The sequence below is a fragment of the Dysidea avara genome, chromosome 7 (assembly GCF_963678975.1).
Source record: "Dysidea avara chromosome 7, odDysAvar1.4, whole genome shotgun sequence".
In the NCBI taxonomy this organism is placed as follows: domain Eukaryota; kingdom Metazoa; phylum Porifera; class Demospongiae; order Dictyoceratida; family Dysideidae; genus Dysidea; species Dysidea avara.
In genome coordinates, this window is record NC_089278.1 from 6,885,760 (window position 1) to 6,901,740 (window position 15,981).

Below are 15,981 nucleotides of genomic sequence, written 5' to 3' on the forward strand. Positions count from 1 at the left end.
AAGCATTAATAAATAAAAAAATAAAAAACCTGATGTGTCTATACAAGTTTGCTCATTGCCCTCCTCATGAATCTGATATGTACAGCCACAACATGTTATAGCTATGTGGCCTTTTCAAATCGTTGCATTGATGAAGATGTGGCATGCCTAACTTGTGATGGTAAATAAACGGCTAACGTGAGCTATGAGACTATGACGCATAAATACATCACACCGGATATTGCGTAATCGAATGGTTTTACCTATATAAATGAACCCTGAGAACAGCTATGCTTTAATTGCAACTTTGTAGTGACAAAAACAACTTCATCATGGTTGCTAGATCTAGAGGAGACACTGATCCATCTCATCGCTTGCACGATGCATCACAAGCGTTGGAAGAAATAGAAGCTGGAAACGCTACCGGGTTTAAGCCATCTTTGTACGGCAGAGCAGCAGTGGAAGGACTGTTTGAATTAGTTGGAAAGCTGATCACGCTATCCTCGCCTGTAATGGCAATAATTTTTCTTAGTACCATCCTAGTGGTCAGCGTTTTACTCTGCATTGGATTCGTTCGCTCCGATCTAGAGACTGACGTATCTGAGCTGTGGATTGAGACAGGCGGAAGGTTAGACAGTGAGATTGAATACACGGACGATCATCTTGACGACGGATTCTCGCAATCCCAAGAGCCCATCATTCAACTTGTCCGAGATAATAACTTTACAGCTTCACTCTATGATCATCTGAACATCCTGAAAGCGGCAACGGAGTTTACACTCCAATACAAGAACGAGTAAGGATATTTAGCTAGCTAGCTAGCTATGTAGTTATAAAGTGGTTTCGAAAGGTGTAAGGTGTCAACGTGGAGAATGGGCACCTTCTCGTAGGGGTAACTGAAACCGCCCACCTAGTTAACTACCTATTTTGCCTTATGTGTTATCCTTGATGGTAATTTAATGAGCTATAGAAGCCTGTCAAGGCATATTCATTGTTAGGCACAGTCAATATGTCTTAATCATACAGTACAGCAGTACTGTATATTAGGGATCATGGAGATTTGGGTTTTCCTAGCCAAAAAATTCATGCAAAAACCAGCTTCACAACTCATCCTGGCACCTTGGCAGTATTGGTTAGGTACAACCAAGCCCAAAAGTGCCTTCAGTACCATCCTAAAGACTTCCAATAAATTGTTACAAAATTAAAAAAAAAAATTATCTTCCTGCCTGCCTTGCCTGATGCCTTCAGGCAAGTGTAACTCGATAACGGCTAAGGCTATGGACTTGATTTTTTCACTGTTCAACATCGCTTCATCCCGAGATGTGCCTTTTGGCATACCGCAGTACGTACAATGCACGCTGCACGCATCATGGACTTACCTTTGTCCTCCTTTGTATCCAATTTCTTTTTGCTGACAGCCCAAGGTGTCAATTCGTGGTAGTGCAATGCATGGCTTCCCTACAGTACGTTTGTAAACAGGAATCACCATATTTTCTGTGGTGACTGGATTGATTGCAGAGACGATTCTAACACTGTTCTTCGTTTGTAATGCTGTGTAACGGGCTGCACATAGCTGAAAGCGAACTGTGGTCAGTGAAAAAAAGAGTATATAATGGCCGCCACACTTTCGAGGCAGTAATTGATAGTTTTTTTATAGTTGGGGGCACGCGGATCGTCGTATTTTCGTGGCGACTGGATTGTTGCAGAGGCACTTCTACTGTTTTTCATCTGTAGTGCTATGTATTGGGCTGAACATAGCTGAAAGCAAAGCGTAATGGCCACTGCACTTTTGAAGCAGTATTTGATAGCTGGGGCGCGTGTTCAGACGAAACATTAATCCTGGTGCCATCCTTTCTTTTGATGCGGTATGCGTGGGTTTACCAGTCATAGTAATGTTACAAAAAAAGTAAACAAACAAGTTTAAAGAAAAATTAGGAATTTTAAGTTCAGTTAGGGATCATAGAAAAAAAAAGTAGGGAAACAAGGGAGGTCTCCTATACCTGCAGATATACTAGTGAACATTTAATCCCTAACTCAGTCTTGGTCTTAGGGTATACCGTATAGCAAGTTATTTTCGAAGCAGAAAATTTTGCACAAGTCACAAAATCTGAGTTTCAAAGGATTTTAATTTCAAAGAGTGCATATTTCAAAGTCCGGGTGGATTTCAAATAAACAGAAATTTGTGTCACAAACTTAATTATGAAGATACATGAATGTCGGTGCCAAAAACTTACTTACTAATGGAATAATCTCCATCCCTGTGCACACTGAGGGAGTCTCGTGTGGAGTAAATTCACAGGCTCAATTGTGCTCGATCATAGCTAGCTGGCTATCTACCATAGATTTTAGAGCATACGGCATCATTTTCCTTCAGTTCTGGATCACCTGTTATCTGATTATTGGTACAGTAATGATACAGCTTACCCATTATCATTGGTAATACTGAGCTAAAACTCTAGGAATACGCAAGCGAATCACCGACAGTTGGATTTTTGCTTTCACTTGTGGGAATTTAGAACAACTGGACGTGGAAATTTATTTTCGAAGAGAAGGACCTCTTCGAAATATCCGAAAATAAAAACCCTTTGAAAATTACCAGCTATACGGTAGACTGAATTAGGGATTAAATGGTCACTAGTATACCTACATGTGTAGGCGACCTCCCTTGTTTCCCTACTTTTTTTCTATGATCCCTTATCGGACTTAAAATTTCTAATTTTTCCTTAAACTTGTTCTTTTATGCTGCCTGAAGTGGCATTTCTATCACTATAATATAGCCGACCTGGTTCTATGGAGACAGTATTAGTATTATAAATAGTACTATTATTTGCTATATAGGTAATAGCTGGAGTGCTAGTGTATTACGATCTATGCTGATATACTTTTGTTATAGGGACCTTAAGTGGCATGAGTTTTTTCATGTCACTCATAGCTAACTTTGTCTAATAATGACATCATACACTTGGTGCATGTGATCAGTGCTTCAGGTGCTACAAAGTGGTATTGCGGATCCGTGGTCATCAAAGTCTATGGTATCACATGAAAATGGGCCAATGAGAATGAGAGTTGAATGGAATTGCTCATGGATAGCTATTTAGTCGAATCCAAAAAATATTATGACTACAAATGCGCAATCCACGGTACTACAATCCAAGAGAAAGAAACACTGGTTTGGTTGTTATAAAACAGTTTTATAAACATGACCAACGTTAAAGTTGTCCACCTAAAAATTATATATGCAAAGAGTGGTTTCTGGTATGTAGAAAGTTGTTATCCAGCTGAGTGTTCAATTAATGATTGGCCATGCTGTACCATTTATATAATTCCTATAGTGCTGATAATGGAGCTTACTTCATGGCATATTAGTGCACATTAAGCCATGTAGTTATACTGGCCTATTAAAGTTTCATACTGCCTCAACGTAAATTAATGGGCATTCGATAATAGGTATCAGTGTTCGATAATTTGTCTTATTACGGAATGCAGAAATCCATTCATAACACGGATACTAACTGGAAACTGTTGCTCAAACTTGAGTGAGATATTCTAGGGGGAACGCTACCTCCTGGTGAAAATTCAAGGTTGATACTACTTTCCTGAAGATATTTATGAAGTAAAGTATAAACCTCATTCGATAATAGGTCGCTTACGCTAAGTCACGTGAAATATGCCAATGAAAAATGATCAATTATCGCACCTTTTCTACTCTGGTGACGTCAGTGCAATCTACACACTCTTCATTGTTATATCAACATGTTAACTGGAGTACCATGATACTGTAACTGAAGTATAGTTTTGATACAAGCATACACTTGTGAGTTACAACGGCAAATCGTTTAGTCTTAAATGTGTACAGTAAAATACGAACAATAACACAGTCTTATCATCCTTCTTCACAACAACCCCTTCTGTACAGTCTTCATGAATACATCTTTCACTTGGGAAAATGATAAATAGTCAATCAATTCTTCTGCCAAAGTCATACTCGAGTTGTAGTTCTTTCACGGCGATCCCTGTGTTCTTTTTCTTCATTTCATCGTTGGTGGTGATGAGTATCAAGACTGTTGTGATGTCCACACATAAACTCTAAAGGATGGAAAGCTCATTAAGAATAGGCTACACTATTGGAGCTTCCCATACAAACACCTTACGAGTATGTGGAATAATATTGTGAACTTCCGAATACATTATGTGATTTTAATGCTCGATAATAGGTACCGTTCGATAATTGGTCACTTACGCTACTGCCCATCACACAAGGAACTAAAATTTATTGAGAACCATGTAATGTAATGTGGTGTGCATTCCTTTACATAGTTTAGATTGATCATGAAGTGCGAGCATGGTAATATTAGATGTTAGTTTCTCTTCATGTCCACTATAAGTGCTCACTGAAATAGAGGGCTATGCCTTGTGCTTGCAATGATTTCATATGTTTTGTCATCCACCAAAATTGTTGTAAATGATTCGGTGAGTGAAAATAAGTAAATACTTTACACGTACAAACTGGTTGATTTCATGGTTGCTGCATGGCTGTCCACAAAACTTACTCTGTGTAATTTTGTGTCTATATAATAGTACTATATGCTATGTAGTAGAAACAGTCCTCATAGCTATACCTTAAGCAGTCCTGCAATGTTTTAGCTACATGTCCTATGATACAGTTAAGAAAACCTAGGACCCAGAACTGAAACAAGGAACTTGCTAGCTATATTAAGAATTTTGACCTTGTACTATCATATATTATGGATTCAGTTGCTGGAGAAGTCATTCAATATAGCTGGATACTTATATTCAACTATGCAAAGAGGTATGGCTTGGTGTCTTACAATTACCAGAACTTCTCACAAAGGATTTGGACATTTGTTCAAGGTCCCATGTGCATTAGAAGATGTACATGTATGTAGACTAGTAAAACTGAGTCACACTCTAAAACACGAAGTGTGCTTTGCACACGAAAGTGGTGTCATGGTGCACACTTTGAGGTGCACCGTTACGCCATTTCTGTGTGCAAAGCTGCACCTTACTAATAAGAACATTTCAATTAAGGTGGTCTCAGGTATAGGGTTCCACTATATAGCTTGGCTATCCAGCCAAGAATATAAGTATTAGTTTGAATGACAAGGTTTCTATGCTATTTAGAGACCCGAAGATGATGTGGACAAGTGCTACCCACTAACTTATTTGGGTAGCTGAACCTATACATCCATATATGAAGAAGTTTGTTACAAAAATGGACATTATTGTGCTTAATCATGGAAACACTGTAAATTTTACAAACTAATCTGCAGAAGAACTAATTCACAATGTTTAGTATAACACCAACGTAGTGAGGATTAATGGATGTCAAGATGTCAGAATTCTATTTGAACGTTCCTTTCCAAATATCTGCCATTCAGTGTTTTTCAACCTTAAAATAATGCACTTAAATTTCTGATTTCTATAGCTCATTAAATTGCCATTCACCGGGAATCTGAGGTATCTATCATGTCATTTATAATACATGGCCCTGAAACGCCAATTACAAAATGTATGTGAGAATTTACTACACCGAATTGGTTTAGGCCATTTTCATGTACCAAAATTTCTAGCATCATTGTGCTCGCAGTGAGTTGCTGTACATGTATCACACCCAGAATGTTACTAAGCGGACATCTAGTATAGGTGGTACACAATATAATTTTCAATAGAAGGACATGACTGTTCCAGATGGCAATATTGTCATGGACAAAGTATAGCAAATGTCTGCAAACTTCCTAAATGCCATAGAAACGTTGTTGGCATGTTCTAGAAAATCTCCCTGCAAGAGTGAGAGGAAGTGGCAAACTGCATGTGGGTGCTAGTATCAAGATTTGCCCTTTGAGTTTATTGTGTCAGCATCACACCGTGACATTGTTGTATAAAGTAACTACTATGCCTAGGTGAACATCAATGGCACTTGTCTTGTACAGAATAAGCTAACAAGTGACAAACTGTGGGTAAAGGGGTGGGTGCTGCCAGACTGTAGTTGCTAGCATTGAGATTTACCCTTTGAGTTCATTGTGTCAGGGCCACACTGTGACATTGGTACAATAACACTGAAGTCAATGCCTGTCTTGTCCACTAGAAAGTAAGCTAACAGAAAGGGAGTTTTACTTTTAGCTTAGCCGATTTTTGTTTGATGAATGTAGTAAACAACAGACCACAAGTTTCTAACTATTTGGTTACCCTGCCACAGGATCTCTATTGGATTTAGTAACCTCAGGAATCAAAGGAAATGTGTAAAGTTTTCTGAAAAAAAAGATCTCTCTGTTGCTAGCAACACCATATTTCCTCACCAGCTTTCCTATGATATTTTTCTTACAAGAAAATAGATATGAAACTGTATGTGTAACACAGCTATGTTGAGTACAATCTTGGTTGTGGATTGCATATTTATATAGATTGTCAAAGGTTGTGAAATTTTGATCAAAAAACATTATTTTTATTTTCAGGACTTACATTTTCCGTGACTTCTGTGCCCTAGCAAGTCTGAATATTCCTCAAGTTCCTGAGCTACATCGGGTAGCTAATGCACTTGCACCGTGTCTATTTCTTACCCCAGTTGATTGCTATTGGGAAGGAGCCATCTTACAGGAACCAGATATGGATGTTGAACCTATAGACTCACCTAGCTGTGAAAACCTTGCCAATGGTCAAAACTTGACATGGGAAAATCTTGATTTTGATGCACTAAGGTTTTGTCTTTTGTTGGATTCTAGTGTTACAGGGTACACTCCATTTATAAACGGAGTAAGTGCATACTTGCATATACGTGTATACTGTTTATACTGTTTATACTTCTTTTGTAGGGAGTGGACTCTTTGCAGCTTGTTGGATACCTCGATAAACCATGTTTTTCATCAGAATGTCCACCTGAATTAGAGGTTGTTCTATTTGTGAAGAGTATTTGATGGTTGATGATTTTAATTTTTCATTTAGCTTGCAGATCCTGTGCAGGAAGCAATAGTTAATGGTTGTACAGGGTATTCTGCACTGCTTGTTGAGCCACCATCTTTAATTTATTCTGGACGTGCTTTTGAAAAAAATCCAACGGAAGCTCTACCAGCTGCACTACGTGGTGGTGTTATTCTTAATGGACCTGCCACCATACAGGAATCACTAAGGGACGGGCCTAGAAACATTTCTTTAAGGCGAGATGAAGTTGAAGATTTGCTTTCCAGATGGAAAGAAAGATTTTTTAATGTAAGATGACTAACGCTAAGACTATCTTTTATTATTATTCTTTTAGTTGGTGACCAGGTTTAATTTAGGAAGTGAAGTGGACACTGGTTCAAGAGGACTTCGTACTAAAGTGTCTAGAGATGAAATTTATGCCTTTACATCAGAAACATTAGATGATCTATCGGAGGAATATGCTGATGCGTCCATTCATCTCATTATAATTGGCTACATTCTTATGATAATCTATTGTGGAATTGCATTCCTTTACTTTGACTGGGTGAACTCACATGTTTCTGTTGGTTTGGTGAGTGTGTCACATTGTGACTGGCTTTCCTTTATATACTAATCTTCTTCCTTAGATGGGATTAGTGTTGGTGGCTTTAGCCTCTGCAGCTGCTTTAGGATTGACTGCAGCTTGTGGTATTTCTTTTAACATCACCACAACCCAAGTAAGGACATACCACAGTAGTCACATGTTGCATATGAATATGTTTTTCTAACAGATTTTCCCTTTTCTTGTGCTTGGACTTGGATTGGATGACATGTTTGTTATTGGAGATGCATTCTTTGAGATCCAGTATCAGAAAGGCCTTGATAGTGACATTAAAACTTTGTTAATCTCTACTGTTCGTGCTGTTGGCCCAAGCGTCACTCTGACTTCCCTCACCAACTCAGCTGGTTTCCTGCTCTCAGCCATCATACCCATACCAGCTATAAGGAACTTTGCCCTACAGGTGACATCTACGTTTGTTTACTTGCAAACATTATTTACACCTACATAGCATCATACATGGTTTTTGTCATTGTTTTGTGTTAACAAATGCAATATGGAATTTTTAAAAACCAGGCACTTGCTGACTACATCTCAGTTACACATTTTACTGTAAGAGTGTAAACGTGCAATAAGTGAAACTGAAGTGAAATATGCATTGTGTGGAAATATAATTATGTCGTATATTCAATGGTTTTCTCTGCTTATGACATGTATGTAATGTGTTGGGCGTGAGTTATGGAAAGGTCATATAATTATTAACTACTTGCTGATCACTCTATATATTTGGCTAGTTAGCTATGTCTAGCGGTCACTAAATGAGTAGTCAGAGTCTCCAAATGTATTCCATTGGCTTTGTGTATGCTATGCATTAAAAAAGAACAAAAAACTGATTCATAGCAGCATCAGAAGTAGATTACCAACAACATTTCTTTAACATAAATAACAATTTGAATGATCTGCAAAGAATTTTTTTATATATCCAAATTTTTAGAAAATAGCTTGTTTATTAAGAGAAAAGCATACAGGTGTGTGGCATATGCAGTGTTACAGTTTGTTAATCCTGTTGACAGGTTGGATTAGCAGTGATCTTCAACTATTTTGCACTACTGCTAGGTCTGCCCAGTTTCATCCTCATTGATCACTACAGGGTCAAGGCTAAACTAGTTGATTTCTTCTGTTGTTTTCCAGCAAGCATATGCTACCTGTATAATGATGAAGATTTGACAGCAGAACAAAATGGTGATACCAAAGCAATACAAACTGAAGAAGCAGTGGACAGCAAATTTTCTAATTTCTTTGATCGTTTCAGACGTTACAAGTCTCCTCTCACCACGCTGGTAGTTGATTACTATTCTCCATTCCTTCAGAACTATATAGTCAAAGTGATTATAATAGTCATCTTCACCATTTGGTTTGGAATTTGTGTGTGGGGTTGTACCCTAGTCGAGGATGGCTTGAATATTGATGATGTTGTACCAGCTGGAACTGTAGAACATGACTTTGCCAGTGCTAACGTTGAACACTTTGCATCTTACTCTATGAGAATAAATACCAAGAACTTCAACTATGCTGATCGTGATGTACAAAGAGCACTGATTCGGTTAAGTGAGGAGATTAAAACAGCAAGATATATTGTACCTGCTGGAGGATTTACAGCTTACTGGCTAACACTGATGACAAATTATTTCACTCGCCTTGATCAAACTTACTGCAATGGTCTCAATCTAACACTACGAACATCAACTTTTGCAGACATGACACAATTAGTAGTAGCTATATATCTATCACTTAACTATTCGATGCCTTTAGCACAAACTGCTGTACTATGTAACCCAACGATGACAGGATTACCACGATTAGTGGAATATGATGCAAATGGATCATATATTCCTGTAGACAAATTCTACCAGTACATACCAATATGGGTAAGTTCCCTTTGCTTTCTATAACAAATCCAGTGTAGGCCACTGATATGATTTGAATTATTGTATGCAATTAAAGCATATCCCTAACTTAAATAACATAGGAACAGTTAATGATATTGGTCACGTTACCATATATGATATGCTGCACCATCAGGACAGATATACCACCACTGCTTTCATTGCATAGTTTAAAATTGGATCATGCTTCTAAGTATTACTGTCATTAATCAGGAAAGCTAAATTCTTTTGCTGTTGCGTTTTTGTTAAAATTAATGTGACAATTTTTGTTGTGTACAAATAATATAATTTATGGTTATTATGTAGTTAATCAATAAGTGGTACATAAGGAAAAAAATAGTAAGGCCACTATGACTGGATAATTCTGAGAACAATTCCTTTACACCAAAATTGCATATCACCAGGTAGTTACCCTAGCTGCTGCAAATGCAAATATAGCTATCAGTCATTTCTGTTGAGATTGTTGTGTTTCAATTCTAGCTGGCACACTGTTATATTTTGCTAAAGAAATTCCACAAAGACTTTTAGTGATTTATCCAAAGGACAGAAATTTTATGCATTGAAAATTTTCCTTATCTACAGTAATTCACAGATTTAACTCTTGGGGGAAACTTTTTATCCCACTAGCTATTGAATAAAGGTGGTTCAAGACTCTTGTAAATTTGTCATTAATGTAGATGTGTGTAGGATACTGATTGTGTGTAGTATACTGATTATGTAGATTTACAATTTCAGGCTTCACTGGATGAAAGTCAATTCATATTGGCATCACCATCATTTGACCCTCGTCCACCTGAAGGAAATGTGCGATTTTGGGGGCTTGTTAACAATAGTGCAATTCTAAATTACGGTCCAATTGTGTATGCTGAACATAACTTGTTTTGTGAAGGTCTTGAAGACACTCCTGACTTTGAAAACTTGATCAATGAGGTACGAGACATCTTAGAAAGATATGGAAGTGACGGAATTAACAGTTATCCGAGTGGAACTCCTTTTCTGTTCTGGGAACAGTATATCAACCTGAGAAGAAATGTTGGTATTGCCTGTGGTCTCATCCTGGTGGCTTGTTTTATTGCAACATCATTTTTCCTAATGGATGTGTGGAGTGCTGTCATTCTGGTGTGTATGTTGGCCTTAATCACTGCTCAAGTGTTTGGTGTAACAGGATTTCTGGACATCAAGTTCAGCTCTGTGCCTGCTATTATGATAATTGCTTCTGTAGGTGTTTCAGTAGAATTCACAGCTCCACTGACTTTCTATTTCCTCAAAGCCGCTGCTAATCCTGGTGAGAAGAAAATGAATATTTTTGGTATTGAGCTTCCAGCCATACTGGCAACTTGGCTTGTGACTCGTAATGAAAGGATGCACAAAGCCTTAGAAAATCGATTTACACCAATCTTTAATGGAAGTGTTACCACATTTTTGGGCATCATCATGTTGGCCTTTGCCGAACTTCCTTTTATTCGCAAATACTTCTTTGCAATCCTGATAAGTATTGTGTTCTTGGGTCTGCTGAATGGATTAGTGCTCCTGCCAGTCATACTATCTCTATTTGGACCACCAGCACAGGTAATGACAGTAAGGGATCACACTTTATGTTGATAGTGGTACTTTATGTTGCTAAAGTTACAAATAATAAATCATTAACTTATCACATAACAGTATAATGATAGAACATGCAACAGTGTTGTATGTAGTAGGAAATTTTATCTTTATTGCCCACGGTATGTGACATAATCTCTTATCTTTCACAGGCTTGTCCTTTAGTAAAGAATGAACAGAATGGGACTTCAAGGGAAGTGAAGAATGAAGTGTATGATGAGATGAGTGAATGTAATAGTACAGTTTTATAAGATAGATACCACGTGTGAACTACATAATTTTATGTAAATAGATATTTATATATATTTTTTGCACAACCATGACAGATCATGAAAACAGCTAGAATGTATACCCATGCAGTCAACATGACATTGTACATATATGTTCTTCTTAGGCTTTGTTGTTGTAAATTAGATCTGATCTGATTTGATGTACTTAGTAGGTCACATTACACAAATGTGTGTATGTAGTTTTCCTTTTATAGCTACATGTATAAAAATGATGAAAGGATGTATACATTCTATCAAGGATGTTGCTGTGGTGTCATGCTTGATTAATAGTGTTGGTGTAAAATACATAATTATAGGTGTATTCTTTATCACACCACTACACCCTGCATAGACATTCCTAATATAGTCTAGGGTGTTGGCCAGGTCATATATAGTGCTAGCTACCACTCTTTGTTATGCCTATATGCATGTGCTACTGTTTCTTCCCATCATGGAGCATATTCCATAGTCCAATCCATACCAACATGGAAGTTCAATCAAAATAACACTCAGTGGATAATACTCTCCAGTGTGTGGACTGTGGAAGGAATGAGTAGTAGACATCTAATCATCCAAGTGGAGGTTTGTAGTAGACAGTGAAAAACACAGGTAATAGATGTAGTTAGCTAAGTGTATTTGTAAGGTATGGACTGCACAAACACTGAAATGTACCATAATCATATATGTGGATGAGGGAGAATCACAGTCAACCTACTACGGCATTGCTTATAGCTATATGTCCACCACAGACACGTACCACCATGTTTGACAGTAAGAATTGGGTCAAGCAGCCGGAGGAATGAAATAGGTGGATTCCTCATGGCTTCATGTATCAGACTGCAAACATTATTAATTACTAAGCACTACAAGGTGCTAAATGAAATTCTTTTTAATTATGCCATATGGGATATCAAAACTGCCGCTGCAAGCCTTTTGGTACATATGAACTTTTGGGTATATATACATGCTAACAGTATTAGGTGACACTACATATATCCCTATGTTATCATCCTCACATGGCCTTGTTGTTTCTTTCCTGAAGTTCGGCCAGAGAAGTAAAGCTGCATGACAATCAGTCATTCATGCTAAACATTGTATGTAGTGACACAGTATGTGCATGCTGTGGCCTACTGTATATACATCCAGTATGATCAACAATTTACTATCAGCAAGCATCAATAAACTCTGCTATTCAGACTAATTGGGTGGCCTCCCTGGTTGGCACTGAATGTGGTGCTTGGCTGGATGACTAAGTCATGATGAGTTGGCTTTTTTCAGCCCTTCTAAGTATTTGTCCCGTTTCACTTTAGGATACTTGATTTTCATGTAGGCTCCTATAGGATAGTGGTAAACACCTCATACAGGCTTTGCCTTCTGTGTTCACCTTCCAGTGCCAAACTGTATAATGTTCGGATCACATTGATGTTAAAGCTAAAGCTACCATCCATGAAGCAGACTATATATTCAACGTGTTCCAGTACATAGGCATTTTAGACTAAATGGACTATTCATATGCTTAAAATAGATAAATAAAATATTGATTGCTGGTCTCAGATATATATTGGAGCAGCTACATCAGCATACATGGTGCTTTAAAGGTACAGGTATTTTTCCATACATTTTAAAGAAAAATAGCATTATTGAACAAGGAAGCAACTGAAATTGCAGTTACTTTCTATAAGCTTCAAGTTTGTGCATGTACTGAAAGTAAGGGGCAGATCTAGGATTTTTTGAAAGGGGGGCTAAACTAGACAGGTACATAGGTATCTAGCCAGACATTAGAAGATACCAAGCCTTCTCACAAGGCCCTAGTTGTAAGATTCATGGAAGCAACTGAAATTGCAGTTACTTTCTATAAGCTTCAAGTTTGTGCATGTACTGAAAGTAACTTTAGGCAGGGGCAGATCTAGGATTTTTTGAAAGGGGGGCTAAGCTAGACAGGTACATAGGTATCTAGCCAGACATTAGAAGATACCAAGCCTTCTCACAAGGCCCTAGTTGTAAGATTCATGAAGTGTCCATGGTCAAATTAGCATTTTGGAATAGTGACTACATTAATGTGTGAAGCACACTAACATGCAAAGCATGCCAATTGAGGGGGTCTGGGGGCATGCCCCCCAGGAAATTTTTGAAAATTAGGCGAATCTGAGAGTATTTTAGCAGTTTTTCAGTGGAAAATAATGAAATTTCAGTTTATTATGTTTACTTTTCCATTAAATCAAGACTGATTGCAATATGCATTGAGTATAGCTATCATACATCATATGACATCATGATCTTTTCATTTGTAGCTACCAAGCATTTAGATATATCTAGCTATATGCCATTATAATGCATCAGCTCTTCTTAGCCATGCTCTAATCAGCTAAATATGTGAGGCAGAAACATGTATAGCTAAGTAGTAGTAGTAGAGGTGTTAAACGTCACAATTATTAATATGCATGCTCCTTAGCCTAGCGAAATTTTGTTAGCCATAACACCAATAAAGTGTACTGAAAAGCAGACTGTATAGTAGAGGATCATGGAGGTTTGTGCTTTCCCATTCCCATGAAATCATATTGACCAGACCAGCCTGTATACAAAAACTCTATATTATATATTACGTACTTGCCTGTAAGGTGTAGGCATGACAACTAGTTATATACCAGCATTTGAATAGCATGTATATATGCACACAAGAATATAATCTGGAAGAATTTTAAAGTTTTAAAGTACATATAGATTTGATATATAGACATTCCAGTAATCTGAGTTATTTAAATTCAGTGATGACTCGGAGTTTGTCCATATACTGATCATCATGTCACTGTGCATACTAAGTTTGTGTCATTTTGTAATTCTGTTGTTTGCATAATACTTTGAAAGATACTGTTAGACAAGGTAGCTATCATCAATCGGTCAGCAAGTTTTGCATACATATCATTGTTTTGAAACTATTTCAAAAATTGGAATAACAGTGACAAATTGAAACCACAACTCCACCTTGGGTACTGCTGCATCATTTTGGTACCACCTTTTTCTTTTACTTAATTCGCCTATAGGCAGAAACACCATTGTATTGACAAGTGTGAACTAGGTGAATCATATTTTGCTCACCATGAAACATGAACAGAGGCGGATTTAGGGGGGAGGGGGGCTAAGGGGGCTGTAGCCCCCCCCCCCCCCCCCCCCCCCCTTTTCTAAGTTAGCTAGTACTTATGCACCTACAATGTATTGCCCCACTACCCCCCCTCGGGAATATGTGGGGATTTGACACAGCCGAATGTCAAATGCCCCATAGTAGGGCAAACCTATTGTGTCAAATCCCCACCGTTGGAGTTGCAACGCGGGATTAACTCGGAATTTGACATAGTGAAGGAAGTTACAACAAAAAATATTTGGGCACTTACTGAACGATCGTCAAATGCCCCATGGTGGGGCAGCAGTTTCGTGTCAATTCCCCCTGTAAAGCCCCACTTACGCCCGAGGGGGGGGTGGTGGGGCAATACATTGATAGGTGCATTAGCCATGCAATAAAATTATAAAACCCTAAATCTTCTATGTGTATCAAAAGCAGACTTATTTCAGGAACTATGCATCACTATACCAACACAAATAATGTCTATGTAACTATACCTATTGTTTAACTCTGTTCCAGGAGAATATAGCTTCCTTTTCCTCAAGAGTTCTTCTAAAACCAAGTTTCGATTGTGGGTTGCATCTCCAGTTACAAAAGTTTTAATTGTGGGTTTTGTTTTATTCAGATGATTAGCAGTGTTTTCCACTATGGCTATAAGAGTGGTTTTTATGAATTATATGATTCAAAAAATGTTAGTTGGTTTAATTGGTTAGATATAATATGTAGCTAGATACCTACTCAGCCATTTAGCAAACTGTAGCCTTTTGTTGGTTTACAGTCTCATAAGGCAGCTATAGCATATTCACCCATTTTTGTCTTTGAATGCAAAATCTGTATCAGTTACCTTCTGATATGACCACATGCTGTGGGTTATGGTGCTGGCATTTGCAGCTAGCCTATAGTTTAATCTTCATAACCCGGCAGATATAACTGATAAGTTGACTATATAACAACAACAAATTCAGAAAGCCCATAAATGCAAATATAGTTGCACTTTGCTAAGGATTGCCAGTGGACTAGCTAATAGCTACTAGTACCTTTCACTGCATTATACTTACCTTTTATACACTGTGCAAACTTTGTCATTCCAGCCTTTATTTATGGAACAGACTAATGGCAGGACTTCTTCCTGGACAGCTCAGTGTGATTTCTTCTGCAAGTTGCTTCTGAACATTACCGACTGAAGTGAATTTAACTTAAGAAAATGGTGCATTCATGCAGTCCAGATGCAGTCTGATACTTTATAGCTATGGCTAACAGCTCCCTACGTGACTGCCCTGTGGCATTTGATTAACTCAACAACACTTTGGCTTACAAGCTAGTGACTTCAAACAAACAACTGTCATGTCTCATCAGATTTGATGATCACCTAATACAGATTCAGTGCAGACACTAGAGTGAGGCAGTGCTGGAGTAGCTAACAAAATTTTCTGTTTGTGCTTTCTTTGACCTTATTGTCCTCACACATCGGCTTATAGAGTATATGGTCTCATCTTACAAAAAATATGTATTTAACTGCAATCACAAGACTGCGTTAAATGGGCGTGCCTGCTAAGCCCATATTTTTGCGAAACTTCGTAAAATGGGCGTGCC

General features: G+C 37.9%; 1 protein-coding gene and 1 long non-coding RNA gene across 3 annotated transcripts; one reads left to right on the top strand and one right to left on the bottom strand.

Annotated features, from left to right (window-relative positions):
* Positions 1-290: 290 nt before the first annotated feature.
* Positions 291-11,524, top strand: LOC136262442 (protein patched homolog 1-like). The gene is made up of 10 exons (XM_066056715.1): positions 291-775; positions 6,453-6,750; positions 6,810-6,884; positions 6,940-7,203; positions 7,250-7,486; positions 7,542-7,631; positions 7,686-7,916; positions 8,527-9,381; positions 10,135-10,968; positions 11,154-11,524. The coding sequence occupies exons 1-10, from the start codon at positions 312-314 to the stop codon at positions 11,250-11,252; spliced, it is 3,447 nt and encodes a 1,148-aa protein (XP_065912787.1). The 5' UTR covers positions 291-311; the 3' UTR covers positions 11,253-11,524.
* A 2,375-nt stretch (positions 11,525-13,899) lies between these two features.
* LOC136262505 (uncharacterized) lies at positions 13,900-15,941 on the bottom strand. Of its 2 annotated transcripts, XR_010704222.1 has the most exons (4): positions 15,447-15,941; positions 14,886-15,039; positions 14,253-14,305; positions 13,900-14,203 (listed from the first exon to the last, which is right to left on the bottom strand). It is a non-coding gene; the product is annotated as an uncharacterized lncRNA (long non-coding RNA). The 2 variants fall into 2 exon arrangements; XR_010704221.1 differs by having other exon boundaries at positions 14,886-15,937.
* Between the last annotated feature and the right edge of the window lie 40 nt (positions 15,942-15,981).

Coding starts and splice junctions, on each gene's coding strand:
- LOC136262442 (XM_066056715.1), top strand. CDS start 312: ATGGTTGCTAGATCTAGAGGAGACACTGATCCATCTCATCGCTTGCAC. Junction 6,885..6,939: donor AATGTCCACCTGAATTAGAG/GTTGTTCTATTT, acceptor TTTTTCATTTAG/CTTGCAGATCCTGTGCAGGA. Junction 7,632..7,685: donor TTAACATCACCACAACCCAA/GTAAGGACATAC, acceptor TTTTTCTAACAG/ATTTTCCCTTTTCTTGTGCT.